This window comes from Cheilinus undulatus, linkage group 17 (genome assembly GCF_018320785.1).
Source record: "Cheilinus undulatus linkage group 17, ASM1832078v1, whole genome shotgun sequence".
Taxonomy (NCBI): domain Eukaryota; kingdom Metazoa; phylum Chordata; class Actinopteri; order Labriformes; family Labridae; genus Cheilinus; species Cheilinus undulatus.
The window spans coordinates 18,125,926-18,143,558 of record NC_054881.1 but is presented as its reverse complement, the minus strand read 5'-3'; the positions used below and the strand labels follow the sequence as shown (position 1 = coordinate 18,143,558).

The window sequence follows — 17,633 nt, the reverse complement described above, 5'->3', positions numbered from 1 at the left end:
TTATGTTAGGGGGGACTTATATTCGTGGACAGTGAAGTGACCTTCCCCAATCTGTCAGCTCTGATCGAACACTACTACAGCCATCCTCTTCCTCACCACGGCTCGCTCTGCCTGCAGAAGCCCTACACAGGGATGCAGAGCTCCTGATCAACACAGTGAACTCATGCAAATACAACTAGAAGTAAAGAAGAACAGAGAGTTCAAATCAGTCTCTGCAGCATCCTCCAATAGTACACTCTTTATTGAATGAAGAAGAAAACAACCTGACACCTTTCTGCATCAGATTTCACCATGAAACCCAACAGCAAACAAGAATATGCTACATTTATGACTGGCAACTTCACATATGAAATCAACGATTAATGGAAATTCTTCAACTTTATTTAAACAAACTAGAACTTCTCTGAACACAGTGAGCCATCCTAATCCTCATTTGTTGACTAGAAATTAGACTTTCTGTACATATACACCAACTATTAAAGAACTGGTTAATTTATAAGAAAAGACAATCTTCTCAAAATCCAACAAACTTTCTTTACAGGCCTGAGATTTGCCTTTATCTGCATACATTCATGTTTTTTTAGCGAACAATTTAATCCAAACTAAAAAATGTGTTCAAACAAGCAAACGTGGAAAACAAAATGTAGAGTCACAATTGACAGTTAGGTAAGCTAGAGATGTAATTAGCATCTTTAAACTGCAAAAAACATAGCCTATAACTGTAGCAGAATAATACTAGTCATCTATTGTTTATCCTCCTGAGACCTGAGTTTTTGTTTAGAATGAATGTTAAATTTCCTCCACTTATTTGAGATTAGTAGAACCTGATCGATGTAAAAGCTCAGGCTTGTCTTTGAACAGGAAGTACTTTTTACCAAAAAGAGGTGTCCACAAATCTCCTGCAGGTCCTGTTTCTGCAGAAAATATAGCACTGAATTGGTTTTGGTCAAATCAAGGGAACCTGTAGCCTAGTGTTTATGCCAGTACCTTATATGCAAAGGCTACTGTCCTCAGCCCTGGTTTGATTCAGGCCTTTGACTCCTTTCCTCCATATCATTTCCCACTCTCTTTAACACATTTCTGACTCTATCTGCTGTCCTGTCCCTACAATAAAAGTAAAGGAAGTCAAACAAACCAAATACTTTAAAAAGGAGATAGAAATGTGACTACTTCCAGGTCAAATAAAACAAAAAGAGCAAATCCAAGCAGAAGTACGACCACAAGTTTTAGAGACATGACATGACAGGACTGCAGCTACGCCTCATGTACTGTATTCAACGACTCATTAAGGGGAAAAAACTCAAGTCTTTCATGTCAAGAGGCAGAAGCCCAAACTGGTTAAGCACAGCCTCTCATGATCTTAACAGAGCAGTGGATGGATGCTCTATTAGACCTGTATTATTAAGCAGAAGCTCAAAGTGGCCTTTTCCTTTAAAAAATGAAGTTTAAAAATCTCACTAGCCTCCACAAACCTGACTTATTTATGCAACATATGACACATTTCTTTGTATTAAATGGCAAAGTATTTGACATCCTGTAAACAAAGTCTGTGCTAATTTCTGTTTTCAATGCTGTAAATAACTCCATATTTATATGTAAATGTTGTATGTACTGTAAAAACATGCATGTAAAAATGTACATATGTTTTATATGAATAAATGTAAAGGATATAGAAATAATGTATTCTGACTCCTTTTGTCTTTTCTAAACTTTGAGGTTGCAGATTCCTGAGCAGTGTCACGCCAAAAGTAGAACTACCATCTGGTAGTTACAACAGTTTGGGATTTTTCTTAAGTTTTAATTTTTATTATGTCTTCACCTCTTGTTTTCAACTATGGTTTATGTTTTAATTAGTTATTATTGCAGGTTTGTTAGAGTTTGTGCACTTTTTAATGCACGAGCAGTGCTTAGTTTTAGTGTTTATTAGTTTTAGTGCTACTTTTTTTTTCCGGTAATATTGGATACTTCTCAGGGGTGAGACCCAAAATGACTGGAAAATGTGGATAGTTGTCCAAAATGTCTGTTGAAGTTTAAGTAATTTGCTTGAATGTTGGGAGAATTTTCAAGAATTTACTGAAATTTTTAGAGAATTGGTTTGGATTTTGGGGGAAATTTGCTGGGATTTTCAGGTGTTGTCAAGGAATTTTGGGGAAATTTGTGTGTAATTCCAGTGATTTTCACTGGAAGCTCTTAGGGAAAATTTGCTATTTTAGTTATTTTCATGGGAATATGGAAAAAAAATATTTTTAGATGCTTGGGTTAAATTGGAGAAGTTGTTTTTCATGGTATTGATATTTTGATGGGAATTTAAGAATTTAAGAAAAAAAAATGTATAGGGAATTTTAGGGGGGTATCATTATAATTTAAAAAAACACCATGGAAATTCTAAGAAAATTTGTCTGAATATTTGAGGAATTTTGCCTTGAAACTTTCAGTAATTTAATGGAAATTTTGGATTTTGTTTTTGTTTTTTTTTTTGTTTATGCTTGGGAATTTGCATTTACCAGGTATATTTTAAGTTTTTTCATGGATCTTGTGGAAATTTGACTGGAGTGTTTGTTTTGATTGAAATTTTGAGTTTTTTTTTTTTTTTTTTATTAATGTTTTGGAATTTGGTGGGAATTTTTGAATGGGTCCTTTGAAAAATTTCAAACATATCCTGGAGAGTCCAGGGTATTGGGTGCAGATGGCCTAGTGGTTAAAGTGCGCCCCATGTATGCGGGCAGCCCAGGTTCCTATCTGGCCTTATGGCTCTTTCCCATATGTCTCTCGCCAACTCTTTCATCCCTGTTTCCAACTCTATCTACTGTCCTCTTCTATCAACAAAGGCACAAAAAGCCCAAATCAATCTTTTTAAAAAGAGGAAATTCCAGAGAATTAGTTTGGATGTTCAGGATAAATGTCTATTAATTGATTATGTAATTTTAGGGAATGTATTTATATATTTTTGGGGATTTTGATTTTGAAGAAATAAGGCAAATTTGTTTCAGATTTGGGGAAATTTGCATGGATTTTTCATCCCAAATTTCAATGAAATACCTACAAATTTCACTGCAAATTCCACCAAAAAATACAAATTAAATTCACCAAATTACAAATAATTTTTTCTGAATTTCCTTGTAAATGCCTGAACATTTTAAAATTCCCCCAAACATCCAAACAAATCACTGTAAATTTCCATGACAACGCCAAAAAGTTTCAAAGTAATTTCCCATTGAAACTTTTCAAAAAACACAAACAAATATCCAAAATTTAAATGGAAATACTCAAAATTTCCAAACAAGTCCCTCGAGTTATCCAAACAAATCCCTAACATTCCCATGACTATGTCATGACCACTTCATAAATTTCAAGCAAACTACTGAAACTTTGGTGGACAGTTTGGACTATTGCCTAAAGAAATCCATAAGCAGATGTTATTACTATGTTTTAAATAAAAAATGTAATGTCCTCGTGTGTACATGCAGGGTCTCAGGAAGCTATAACTAACATATGATTTCATTAATAATGCCTTTATTTATTGCTTTGCTCTGATCATATTCCAGTTTTTCTACCACTAGATTCTGACCTAAATGTTCCTCTAACAGACCGACTGAACCACCAGTATCTTCAGTGTCCCTTTCCTCCATATTTCCTCTATTTTTATTGCACATTTTATGTTATATATGTTTAGTCTTTGTAGCAGTATCATATTGTGTGAAATGGAGCAATGGTGCCATCTAGTGGTACAGTGTGGTATAATTCACCACCTGATCTATTAAAATCATTGAAATTAGTGTTAATTTGTCAATATCATGGATCCAGCTGTGTCTGTGAATCTATAATGGTATATTTAAGAGCAGGCTGGTTATACTGCAATTTAAATATTGTATTATGAAGAAAAGAAAGCACCATTCTCACTGTTTATCCTTATTTAAGTCATCAGAGCTGGATTTTGGGCAAGTTAAGTGCATCCATTCAGCAAGTTAGTTCCTAACGACCAATTAATTGTTGAGTGCAGTTAATTAGGCTGAAGATGCCGCATCAGTACCATCACTGAACATCATTTCATATCAACAGCCAATTCTATAAATGTCAATTCAAAGATTTTTAGGAATAAATTGATCAATAAGCAGCTTTGACTGTTGCTGTCTGCAGTGCCAAACAACCATCAAGGAGTTCCATATGGCTCTTTAGTAGTTTAATGATCTCAGTTTTAAGACACTTCTTCAGTGCTTTTTAGAAATATATTTCACTGCCTTTGGTGTTTTATTAGCAGCATGTCTGTTTCAGGTGACTTTAAAGTTCACTACTGAAGTTAGAACGAGGAGAAACAGCCATACAGCTTAGTCATCTCACAAGGAAGACGCCTTAAGGTTTGCAGTTGCTTTCTCAATAATTAAAGTGAATTATATAACTTATAAAGATTTCAGTGATGTTGCACAAATAATATAGGCATTTTTCACTGGATTATAGCTCCTTTTGGGCAAGATTATGTGGTATTTAATCACAGCAAAGCCTCTTTTCCATTCTCTGAGGGCTTAGAGGAGAAATTAAAGATCATAAAGAGAGTGGACAAGCAGTTCTCCATCACAGACAGATAAAGAAGCTCTGCCTTTGGCTACAAGCATCTTCAAAACCGTGGCCCAGATCTGAGCATGATTAAAGATCAGCCACTGGTGAGTCCCTGCAGCTTCCTGCTGAGATGAGGATAAAGCTGAGGAAGTGTTGGTGTCTGTAGGCTGTCTGTGATCCTCTGTCTTATAAATGTTGCTGCCACGATGGGTCTGAATTCACAGAGGCAAATCTGTCATGATTAGATGAAAATCAAAGTGAAACACCTCTTAGCTCTGGTTTTAACCCCCTGAGACCTGAGATTTTGTTTTAGTTTCTACCGATTATTTGGTAAAAGTCACTCCTGATCAGTTTGAAACCTCAGCCTTGTCTTTGAAGAGGCCCTGAGGGTCATGCTTCTATAGAAATCACAGCACTAAATATAATTTTGGCCGTGTAAGCTGTCAGCGAGAAAAGGTACCAGTCATTAAGAGTGGTATGCGGAGTCAGTTTTCTTGGTATGTTGATGATGGATCACAAGAACTTGTTAAGGCCAAACATAGTCAAAAATCCCAGTAAAAGTTCAGAGTTCCTTTGAAATGTTCCTTTCTAAAATCCACACACGTTACCCAAAATTTCAATGAAAGCTTCTGTGAAAATTATTTTGAAAAAAAAAAAAAAAAACGTTAAATTATCCCATGAAAAGTACCCTAAAATTTATTTGAATATTCCCAATATGTCAGTAAAACTTTATCATGAAGCCCCAACATTCCAAGAAAAAAATCCCAAAAAGTTTCATGTAAATTCCTAAAAATGTTCAAGCAAATTCCCAAAAAATTTCAAAGCAAATTCCTTCAAATGTTTTTAATCAAATTACCAAAAATGTACAAACACATTTACTAAAATAGAATGAAAATGATGGAAAATTCCATCCAAAAACATGGAAACATTTTCCCGAAATTTCCATGAAAATTCTTGAAAATTTGCCAAACTTTACAATACATTTTGCAAATTTCCATGAAAATACCTTAAAAAAATTTGAGTGGATCCCCCCAGTAATCAAATCAAGTCCCCAAAGTTACAAATATAGTTGTCAAATTTCCATGAAAATGTCTTAAAATTTCCAGTCGAATTCCCCCAAACACCAGAACAAATTTGTAGAATTTCAGCAAAAATGTCAAAAAAAAAAAAAAAAAAAAAAAAGGAAATTCAAAGCTAATTTTTCCCAAACTTCAAATGATGAAGAGCCATCAATCAAGGTATAAGTCTTTATGTTTTTGAGACTTTTATTGAAAGATTTGGGAAAATTTACTTTGAAATTTAGAAGCATTTTCATAGGAATGCAGAAATTTTGATATTTGGGAGAATTTGCTTCAAAAATTTCAGGTATTTTCATGGAAATTTGGGAAACTTATTTGTTAATGTTTGGGAATATCACTGGGATTTGTGTGTGTGGGTGTGTGTGTGTGTGTGTGTGTGTGTGTGTGTGACATTTCAGGACATTTGATTGGAACGCTTAAGAAAAGTTTCTTTGAGATTTTAAGATATGTCATGAAAATTTAGGATTATTGGGGGGCGGTGATGTCATTTGAAATTTTCAAGAATTTCACAAGATTTTCCAGGAATTTGTTTGGATGTTTGGGTGAGCTATCAATCATTTTCATGTAGTTTTTGGGGCTGTGTTGATTTTGTGGGGGGATTTTGGCTGACAAAAGGGGGAATTTGCTTGAAATTTTTAGGAATTTCATGGAATTTGGGGGGATTTTTTTCTTGAAATGTTTCTGCTTTATGATCGGGTTTCACAGCTCAGGTCTCAGGAAGTTCAGGATCTCCTCCTGCTCCTTAATGTCTCATTTCTCTTAAAAACCTTACAGATAGCTCAGTGGACAAGTCAAAAGTCATACTGTATAAATATTTACCTTTTAAATGTTCTCTTATTTCCTTCTCAATCCTTTTTCTCTAGTTCATTTTCATATAGTTAAGTTCATGTTATAATCTTTGATTTTTATAAGGCTCCTTATTTTCTTTCAAAATTAAAGCCGGTCCGTTTACACACAGGACCCGTAGTTTAACACAGTACGAAACTTCAAATTGAAATTACAGTTAGGAGACAGGTATACTTTCTCTGAGTAAGTTAGTATGCCTAGGTATTATTATAGTTGCCTATCATGTGGTATATTGATATATGGTCGCTGTGGTCTTTTCTATGCTATCAGATTTCTAGAAGAGGCTGGACTCTTTTACATTAACAGCCATTTTCTTCTGCTCCCTTATGTCGCTGACGTTGTGAAGAACTGTCACAACATATACAGGTTTCATTAAAGTGGGGGAGGGTCGTTTAAATGGAGCCATCGGGTGCTGTGGCTGTTCACCTTGATTTATTGATGGTTGGGGGTGACATCCATCTACCATGTTTGATTAGAGGCATTAGACAGCACACAGAGTGTTCAAGAGCAACCAACAAACACCAAAGACGCATGGTGACAGTGGCATGCATTTCCTCTCAATTCTGTTTATCAAAGTGATTTCATTTGTGTAACAGAACAGCTGGAGGCTGGTTTATGTCCCACCAAATATGAAACTACAGTCCCTATAAAAGTATTCACCCCCTTTGATGTTTTAGTTTTTTATTGATTTTATAAATGTTGATTAAATAAAAATATAAAAGGTAAAAGAAGTGACTGCATAAATAGTCCCCCCTCTACCTTTATAGGCCTTCCAGGGCCAGCTGCCGAGAAGCATCCCCACAGCATGATGCTGCCATCACCATGCTTCACAGTGGGGATGGTGATGTACAGTTTTGGTGAAACATAGCACCTTGTCTGATGGCCAAAAAGCACCATTTTGGTCTCATCAGACCAAAGAACTTTCTTCTACTTGACCATGAAGTCTCCCACATGCATTTTGTTGAGATTTAATGAGTTTTCTCAGTGGCTTTCTCTTTGCCACACTCCCATAAAGCTTTGACTAATGAAGAACCCAGGCAACAGGTGATGCAGAGTCTCTACCATCTCAGCTGCTGAAGCTTGTAACTCCTTCAGTGTAGTCATAGGTCTCTTAGTGACCTCTCCCATTAGTCTCCTTCTTGTATGGTCTCCCAGTTTGTGAGGACGGCCTGATCTAGGCATTTTTACACAACTGAACTCTGGGGGATGCTCAGTGCCTTGGATTTTTTTTGTTTCGATCCCCTGACTCATACTTTTCAATGATCTTTATTCTGAGTTGCTTTGAGTGTTCTTTGGTCTTCATGGTGTAATGGTGGCCATGAATACTGATCAACCAGTGACTGGACCTTCCAAATACAGGTGTCTTTATACTACAATGATTTGACACACATTCACTGCACTCAGGTGATCCCCATTTGACTAATTGTGAGACTGCTAGTGCCAGTTGACTGGACCTCTGTTGAATTAGGTCAGTTAGTTATCAAAAAGTAAACCATGCTTAAACCTGTTTCATAACAACAACAAGAGTCGTGGTTGCTAAATTTTGGTTTTCAGAGTCTTCTAAATTCAGATCCTTTGCCAGAGTGGAAATAGGAATTCTACAGCTGTAATTCATAAACGGTTACCTCTTTTGGTTTCCCCAATTACTGTCTCTGTGTAAGTTTGCAGAAAGAGACAGACAGTAAAAACAGAAAAAAACCCACATCTCTTACAGAATAGTACAGTGGTTTGTGTGTATTTTTTTCTCACAGAATGTAAAAATCTGGGACAGAATGAGCCTTGGGGTGTATCAGCAGCCATCAGCCATCACTGAGGATGAGGTTCAATCCCCTGATAAGAACTCGGAGAGCCTCTGAAACCTGGCAGCACACAGCCGATTGCAAAAATCCAAAACCCTGTGATCAAAATGGGGAGAAATAATATCAGACAGTCAGAGGAGGGGGGAATGAGTTTGCTGGGTTTGGTTCCTGATCTGGTTTTCATTCTCCAAAATGTGAGTCATGTGTCACACAAAATCAACTCCTGAACCAAAGCTGAACATGCAGTGCTCCTTTAGAGTCCTCGGTTGCACAATGATGACACATTTGATCCTCAGTGATTTTTACTGGTTCAACAATGAGCTCAAGGCAATTGTGACTCATTCTTGTGACTATTTAAGGGTATTAGATGAAAACATATTCAAAGACACACCTGCTTTATCACTGACATTGAATATATGAGGCTAGATGTTGTTTTTGTGTGGATGTTGCTGCTGGCTGGCCTCTGTGCCTCATACTGAACAATATAACCATGCATTTTATCTATATAGAACTTTCCTGCAGTGAAAGCATCTGCATTTTTTTTTTAGCTTTCCCATTCAGTTATGCAGTCTTGCACTTGTTACAAATTAAGTTACAGGTAAGTACATTGAAACTGAAACTTTTTTTCCATTTGAGAAAAATATTAGCTCATTTTGAATTTGATGGCAGCAGCAGATCCCAAGCTGCAGTTGTGAACAGGATTCAGAAATCCAGCATCTTCTCTGGGTCATAGCTCATTTAGAATGGACTTGGGCCAAATGGAAAACTGTTCTGTGGTCAGATGATTCAAAATGTAAATTTTTTTTTGAAGCCTTGGAAGCCCTGACCTGTGGACTAAAGAGGACAGGGACCAAACCATTCAGTTTGTTATCAGGATACAGTTCAAAGCCTGCGTCTCTGATGGTATGGAGTCGCATTAGACCCTACGGCATAGGCAGCTTACAAATCTGAAGGGGCACTATTAAAGCTGAGAAGTATAAAAAGGTTCAAGAGCAACATATCACTGGTGTAGGGCCAAGAACTCATCTCTCCATTTTTCATGATTTTGATTTTTTTTTCATTAATCAGTGCTATTGGTCAGCCACTACATTTTTCAGAAGGTTTAACAAATTAATAAAAAGTGTCTAAAAATTCCATCACCATTCAGTGTTAAAAGTGATGGAAAAATACTGCATTTTTTTCATTCCCTGAAGTTTCCTGAAGGCAGCAATATGGTCCCATTCTGACAACATCTCTTCAACTCCTTGCATATTTCACCACGACAATGCTAAACCCAACCACATCCATTACAACCACATGGCGCCACAAGTCCCGGTGCTGAACTGGCCTGCCTGCAGCATAGACTTTTCACTGACAGAAAAAAAACATAGCCAAAAATTATGTCCAAAAATCTCCTGAAGGTCCTGTTTCTACAGAGAATACCACACTGGATTTGTTTTAGGGCAGATATTTTGGCTTTGTGTCAGCCGGTTGGTCCGTTGTTGGGGGTCAGTAAAAAATAGTATCAGTCATTAAGAGAGGTATGGTGGGGATATTTTTGTTGTTATTTTGGTGATGGACCAGACGACTTGCCAAGACTAAGAACAAACAAACTTTCCACTACAAGTTCTGAATATCTTGGAAATTTTCATTTCCACAATTTACACAAACTCCCTGAAAATTCAAAGAAATTTCCCCAAATTTGTCGGGAAATTCTTGAAAATATTTTTTACTGTATTTCATTAAAGTACCCCAAAATTTATTCAAACATTCTCCAAATGTTTTGGTGAAAGATTACCATTAAGCCTAAACATTACAACAAAAATTTACCCCCCAAAAATTCCAAGTTAATTCCTGTAAAATTCAAGCAATTTCCCCTCAAATTTCAAAGCGGAGTCCCCCTAATATATATATTTTTTAGTAAATTCCATTGAATTTACAAATACACTCCCAAAATTTTCATGAAAATGGTAGAAAATTCCCCCAAACAACTAGCCAAATTCCCTGAGATTTCCATGAATATTTTTAGATATTTTAAAGGACATCCCCCCTAAATTCTCAGTCAAAATCCCAACAATTTTCAAATAATTTCTCATACCAAAAATAATAAAGAAAATTCAAAAAATTCAAGTCAAACTCCCCAAAATTACAGATGCATTACAGATGCCCAGGTTCTGAGCAAAATTCCTCTGAAACGTTAAGTGAAACACTCCAAAATATGCAAACATACCTAAAGTTCAATGACAAATCCTGAAAATTGTATGGAAAAGTCTCCCAGCATTCCAAAGCATATTACTTTAACTTTGGTGGACATTTTGGACAATTATCTTGAAATTCTAATAGCAGAAACTATCACAATGTTGAAGGAAAGCCTAAATGTAATGCCCTCGTTTGTGCATGCAGGGACTTAGGATATTAAGAGGGAAAATGTGAGAAGGTAGCCCCCGGTCTCCCCTACTTTATTATTTCATTATTTCCTGCGGACAGTAAAGGGTTAACTCTGTGCCAAAGACGTACTGAAGGAGGAAAAAAAATCCTCCTCAGCTGTGACGGGCTCTGTGAAGCACCACTAACAAACCAACCGGTCACAAACCGAGGCCGCTCGTTAACCGTCATATTTAAGAAATGGATTTCAGCTCGAGAGGAGAGAACGGGAGCCCGAACGGCCCAAACGTCGCGTGGTTGTAGAGCGAGATCATAAGGCGCGTGGTTTCTGCGCGTCGGTTTCATTCTCCGGTCACAGTTCTTCCTCTACACAGCGAGAAATGGTCACGTCCACACCGGGGATCCTTCTGCTGCCGCTGCTATTATGTCTCCAGCACTGCATGAAAGTCCACGGTGAGTCTTCAGCTCTTTCTGTGTCTAGTTGTCTAATTTTGTGTATTTATGTGAGTGTTGTAGGGAAACACGCTCTCGGTTAGCTAGCATTGCGCAGCTGTACACCTGCCTTGTCTGCTCCTTGAAGAAATGACCGTGCTGGGTTGGCTACACCTTGGGCTAATCAACCGTGTGGCTCCCCAGAGCTTTAATAACGTCTTGTAGGGCGAGAACGAGGCTTTCTCTGCTTTGTGTATGCTTTAAATCCCTTTTAAAGGAGCGTTTTGAGGTTTTAAACTAATAATTGATTAAGACGGGGTGTTTTGGATCAATAACTAAAACTGAAAGGGTAAAAGGGGGGGATGGAGAGGCCCGTTTAGTTTGCCATACAGAAACTGCTTGTCGCTGCTCATTCATGGCCAATTAGCCCTGCGGTCAATTAATTCAGACCCGAAAACACGCAGCCCCTCACAGATAAACCCTCTGATACTTGCACAGCGTTGGCGTCTGTGCGTGCGTGTCCTGGTTTTTCATTCACTTCCCACTGTGGGATTCTCCTCAGCCATCACCACCCCCAGCAGTTTGGTTATTTATTTATTTTTCTCCTCAAGTGGGAGCCCACAGAGAGAGAGAGCGAGAGAGAGAGAGAGAAGGGGCTAGCAGAGAGGAAGAAACGGCCGTATAGTGCATGGGTACACTATGAAAACTGATAACAGAGAAGACACGGAGGGAGAGGGCTGACCACGACCAATTAAACGACAGCAGGTGATTTAAATGAGTGGCTAATTATGAGCACAGTGGCTAAGGTTAAGTTATTATTTCCAACTGGTGGTATTTGGCTGGTAACTGCAGGGCAACTCAGGGTACCATAGAGCTCACGTAACGCTAACAGGGCTATCACCGTACATATACCATGATCAGTATAATGCCAGACTTTCATATTAGGGAACTTTAAGGTGTATTTTCAAAAAACATCAATATCTAGCACCAGCTATTAATGTATCACATGAGTCAGGGTCACAACAATCACAATATAGCCTTCTGCAATTTTCATATCACAGGAGGTATTATATCTCCTTAAGGATAAATATGTGTCTAAGATCCATTTCAAGTATCATTTTAATTTATTTTATACAGTAGATGTGTTCCAGAGCACATTTCAGACACACATGTAAGAATAAATATCTTAATTTGCACAGAAATTGCAAAAAAAAAAATCACTTATCAATTATTTTGCACTCTTTCTTTAATCATCTTAAAACAGGTATTGCAATGTAAAAATTGCTCTCTTTAACACCAAAAGTCATATCAAAGTCAGAGTTTAAGTCAAAGTAATTGTTATTCAATTTTTTTTTCAAGTCTCTCAGCCCGAATTTCTATATTATCCTATCCTAATGCAGCTTTAGTTCCAGGATGCATTAGTGTAGCCAATATCTACTTTGTTTGCAGACATCTGCCACCTGCAAATAATGTGGCGTAAACCAATGTCATTATTATGTTGTGTTTTATCATAATAAGGCTTGTTTTTATTATACTATCTCCTAAAATAGGAAGGTGCCTTTTACTGGTGGAAGATGTCATCACTTGAATGAGCTCTGATTTGTTTTAATCATCAAACATGGGGGGAAGTTAGCATTATTGGATTCTTAAACCAAAAAAGTATTAATGGAAGTAATGGAAAAATCACACTGGTATTTGCAATAGGCTAAATTGTTCTTTATACATTGCTGTCAGTGCATCTCAACTGTAGATATCATCATTAAATGAAGGGATGGGCTTAGAAGAAATAGTTACTTCTTATCAAAATTAGTTTTCTTTTTTGCTTAAAACAAGAGCCACGCGTGAAAAGGAATCAATTCTGAACGACTTTTGCTTTTATTTCTTTAATAGTATCCTTCAAAAGTGAAGTTTCTAGTTTCAGGGGGAGGGGGAGTTATTTACAGTAAAACTCAATGTCTAAAAGTTTAATCTGTGTAAGAAACACACTGAAATTAATGCCGTCTATATGAGACTTTGAAAAACAAACAAGAGCATCAGAGGAATACACATCAGTCACTATGTCTGTATTTATATCTAAATTATTGTCCTCTCTTCCACTGGAGCAGTGTCAGTGGGAAATTTCACATACCTGGAGCAGAACTGTGACCAGTCACAATTTAAATATAAAACAGGTTCATAGTGAGTCATATAATTCATTATTAAAAGTCAGCAGGATGTTTGAGATCTCTGTTACACAAACAGTGTAAGGAGAAGATGTTATTGCAGGTTCATAGTTTCTAGCTGTCATATTTGTGCTCTTCTAATGTTTCACCCTCATTATGAATATCATGGAGGCCTAACGGGAGGCAAAGTGATCCCCTCTCCGTGCTGGCCTTGGGGGTAGTCACAGGCAAGAATGGCATCAGCAGAGCTTGCAGGGGAGCTCCTGAGCCTGCACTGTGCCCTGCTCCATCGCACTCTGGCAAAGCCACAAAAGTATAGAGTATATATTTATATTATATATAGTATATTTTGTTGCATCATAAATCATTACTAAGTACACAGTCTATCTTTGTCTATATAAACCCTTTTTCCATATAAACGATATAACTATTCACCAAATAAGAAATGGAAACAATAATCTTAGAAACAGGCTACATTAGTCCATGTTTATAAAAGACATGGTATTTCCTTTAGATCTACTATACACATAACCTGACACACCAGATGGATGTGTTTCACACATCCATCTGGGATAGCTCCAATAGCAAATGTTTGAGGAAAGGGAGAGGCTTTGATAAAAACTCGGAGTGTGATTGGGTGAACGTTCTGTCTGTCACATCTCTACGGGCCAATCAGTGCAGCAAAACACGTGACATAGCCGCTATCAAGCTGTGCGTGCACAGCTACTGAGGAGTAATGCAAAACATGGCGACTATAGACATTCGACTTTTGTCGTTTTTAAAAAGAAAACAACTCACTGCTGTTCTTTGTTCTTCTTTTAATGAAGAAATGTCATTAAATTCTGATAAAACTGGCGCTTTAGCAGCGTCCCCGCTAATCTCTTCCACCATTACTTCGCCAGCTCTTGCTGCTGCTTGTTTACGTCACGACTCTGCTGCGCCTGAAAGTACTGCTCCTCGTTGCTGATTGGTCCTGTCACTTTCTAACCGGGCCCAAACGGTTCAGATGGGAGCTTTGCAAGATGGATTCACTAGTGAAAAAAAAGGAAACGGGCGTATCCATCTGCTTTGCAAGGTTACTATACACATGCACACACACAATTGTTAACAAGGTCCTAACTTGAAACCAGGTCTGTGGGACCACGTATCAGAAAGATTAATCTGTAAGTATATCAAATATCATAGTTAGTCCATGTAATTATTTAACTTTAATTAATTTAGCTGATTTTTAGCACAGATGTCAAACACTATGACTGTCAGATTGGGCTGTATTTCTGAATAAAACGTACTCTGACCCTGGCTTCATTGTACTAAAACTGTACAATTTTACTGGTTTGGCACTGAGAGGTTAACAATGTATTTATGAGACAGTGCTGCCTCTTCTGCACTGTTAAGAGATGTAAAAGTAACCTTTGCATCCTTATGAGACACCAGAAGGCTTAATAATCATCAATATTTGCTCACTTCAGACTGCTGACCTCGCCAGTTAGGGTCCAAATCTGGACATTTGAGTACAAACTATTTAAATTCTTTATTTTGGATATCTGGTGCATGTTATCAGTACAACCTGGATGTGCACATGTAAAATGTGCCACATGGATGTAAAAATATAAATACTACTAGTTTGGGGTAACTTTTAGATGCAAACCTTGATATTTTTAATAATGTACCTGGTTGGAACATTCTTTTTAAACTTTTGTTCTCTGTGGATTTTTTTTTATGTAGAAGCAAAACAGGGTTTTCTAACCAAAACATCCCTACATGAAATGTCAGGACTATGACAGGATTGTGAGTTGGAATCGAATCAATTCAGGCAATCAGTGGTGATACCCAGCCCTAGGTGTCAGTTTTCATCACATAAAATTCAACACTTACCGCTCACTTTTCCACTTTTTACTTTACTTTTTACTTTACTAGTAGAGGCTGGTAGTCAAAATTCAATGTCTCCACCAATTAGATGTTGCTGTGACACTCTAGGATTGTGGGTAGTGTAGGTTGCAGTGAGTCTGTCTTGAGTGGTTATGACATTATGGCTAATAAACCACAAAAGCAGTGAAGACTGAATGAGTTTGTGGCTGATGGAGACAGCACAAAGGAGTGAGTGGGTGTGGTAGACCTGCCCCCTTCTGGTCCTTCCAATGTTTTTTTTGCAATATTGACAGTATATTCACCCTAGCTTAACTCTGAGTTTGATTGCTCTTTAGCTGGAGAGGATGTCCTGTGTCATTTTTGACTACATATCTGTTGTCTAGGGCAGCAATAGGATGCACCCCAACCTTCTTAATGGGGACTCACATTTCCTGTATTTTTGCACCAACAGCAATCATGCAATGAAAAATGCCGTGGTTTGGACCTTGGATAGCAGCATCGTTATCCCAATATAAATGAGTTGAGGTTTTAAGAAAACAACCAAAACCAATAATGGGTCAATGATATACGAAAGCCCTCAGGGGAGAACCACTGGACCAGAGTATGTGTTTTTCCACAAAACACATAACAGTGAGAAAAAAGTAGCAATGTTTCAGTGACATTAACTTCTATGCTGTTTCTTTAATCTTTCTATTATAACATCTAGAAGCTCTAACGTTACTGAAAATCTTTTTAAATGGTCTTTTAAACCTTAGATATGATGTTTTTTCCTCTCAGTGGCCCTGGTATACAACCATTACTTTTTAAAAAGGCCAATTATCTAAACACTACTATCATCCTGAGCTTGAAATTACAGATTATTCCACATGATCACTATTCATCTGCTGGTACTGCTCATAGATTCAACAGGCGTGGAGCTGCCGTGGGCCGTCTACCTCCCAAAATAGTAAATCATTGTGGGCTATATAAATGCTGTCACACTGGAGGTCATGGTAATGTAATTTTCCCCAGTAACAGAAATGGTTGCAGTGTTCTCCTCCTCCTCCCTCTGTCCACCACCCCGCCCACTTCAAGAAACAAGCGCACCCCCACATGGCCCCCCCTCCTCTTATAGCAGAGGATCTGGGTCTAGCTGGTATCACAGTAACCGTGGAGGAAAAATACATCCATTTTAATCAGGCCAGCGTCGCTGCTGCCTGTGCTCTTGCTGCTATCTAATTTGCGTGACGTCTCGTTCAAATAGGCTCACACAATCTCAATCTGTGTGAGCGTAAATGTGTGCTTGGCTTCGCTTTGGAGCCGAAAATGAAAAGGAGGTGTCGATGATAGTAGTGGGTGTTTGCTACGGGGAGTGTGTGCACATTACAAGCACTAGTTTTGATCCAATGTTTCCCCCAAAGGCCATTTTCCACAGTAGGTATGCACTGAAGAGACTGAAATCTGTGCAAGACACAAGCAGCCAAACACAGCTCAGTGAGCCTCACTGAGCTCTTCTATAATTCAGGCTGCATGGAAAACTAGTGCTGATTTGATCAGTAACTGCATTAATTAAATTATGCCAAAGTCATGTAAATATTTTATGTACCTGGGGCAAGAAAATAAGCTGCACAACGTCGGCAAGGAGTACTGACTCAGGCCTGCCAAAGAGTGCCTCACTGTCCTGAAAGTCTATCTTAGTGAAGCTTTTTAAACATGTTCTTCTCTGGACGTTTCTGCATGTTTTTAGGATTGGCTGCCCTTAAAATCATCCTTCATGTGCACATGGACATGTCAGATGGGAGGCAGGATGATGTAGAAACAGAGGCAAACAAAGCACCACAGTCTGATTTTTACAGTTTTTAACTCCACATCAGTGCTATATGTAGTTCAACGTATTAACTCAGAAAGAAAGGGAATAATAAAGCACTTAAGTTATGTGCACAGCGATTGCACCGGTCACCCACTTGCACCAGGCCATAGACATCTTCACCCCTTCCCTCTCAATCAGAAATTTTCCTGAATATTTCCTGCTGTATTCTCACATTCACTCAACCTGGCTTCTTTAGAAATTAAAAAGTCCAGGTAACATCCACAGTTTGTTTTCAGCATGTGAAAATTTCAGGATGTTTACAGTATCATGTCAACTTTCAGTCAGTTAGTTGGTTGATGGCACAAAGATGCAGGATTTTTGTATTTGAGGTCCGCTGCAAGTGCACTGCTCTTCCCTCCGTCAAAACCACTATCCCTGCTGCCTGTTTTATTCACCTGTCAGCAGCTACATTTTATTAAGTCCCTTTATCATCTCATTAAAATGCACGTTAGTGTCTGAAGAGAGCAGAGCAGAGGAGAGAAACAGTGATATCTCCTGGTCCCTAAAAGTGTTTCTTTACGTCCCAACCTGCAGACTTATTTTCAATTCACTTTGGTTAACAAAACTACAATGCTTGGTGTCAGGATTAGGGATGGGCGTTTGGAAGAACCTGCCAACTCAAGCATCCATTTAGAACAACTACCGGACATTTGCTTTAATATTATTTTGCTGCATTAAC

At 37.9% G+C, this 17,633-nt stretch overlaps 2 protein-coding genes across 13 annotated transcripts in view; both read left to right on the top strand.

Moving 5' to 3' along the window:
- The window catches only part of sh3bp2 (SH3-domain binding protein 2), a 109,076-nt gene extending 107,417 nt beyond the window's left edge, over window positions 1–1,659 (top strand). For all 11 annotated transcript variants that reach the window (XM_041810842.1, XM_041810845.1, XM_041810843.1 and 8 more), the window contains one exon: window positions 10–1,659. In XM_041810842.1, the coding sequence (XP_041666776.1) occupies window positions 10–147 (138 nt within the window). In that variant the 3' untranslated portion in view covers window positions 148–1,659. The remainder of the gene's footprint in view (window positions 1–9) is intronic.
- Window positions 1,660–10,818: 9,159 nt separating this feature from the next.
- The window catches only part of vldlr (very low density lipoprotein receptor), a 98,359-nt gene continuing 91,544 nt past the window's right edge, over window positions 10,819–17,633 (top strand). Inside the window, exon 1 of one of the 2 annotated variants that reach the window (XM_041810892.1) lies at window positions 10,819–11,095. In XM_041810892.1, the coding sequence (XP_041666826.1) occupies window positions 11,023–11,095 (73 nt within the window). In that variant the 5' untranslated portion in view covers window positions 10,819–11,022. The remainder of the gene's footprint in view (window positions 11,096–17,633) is intronic. The other variant, XM_041810893.1, reaches the window with a different exon arrangement.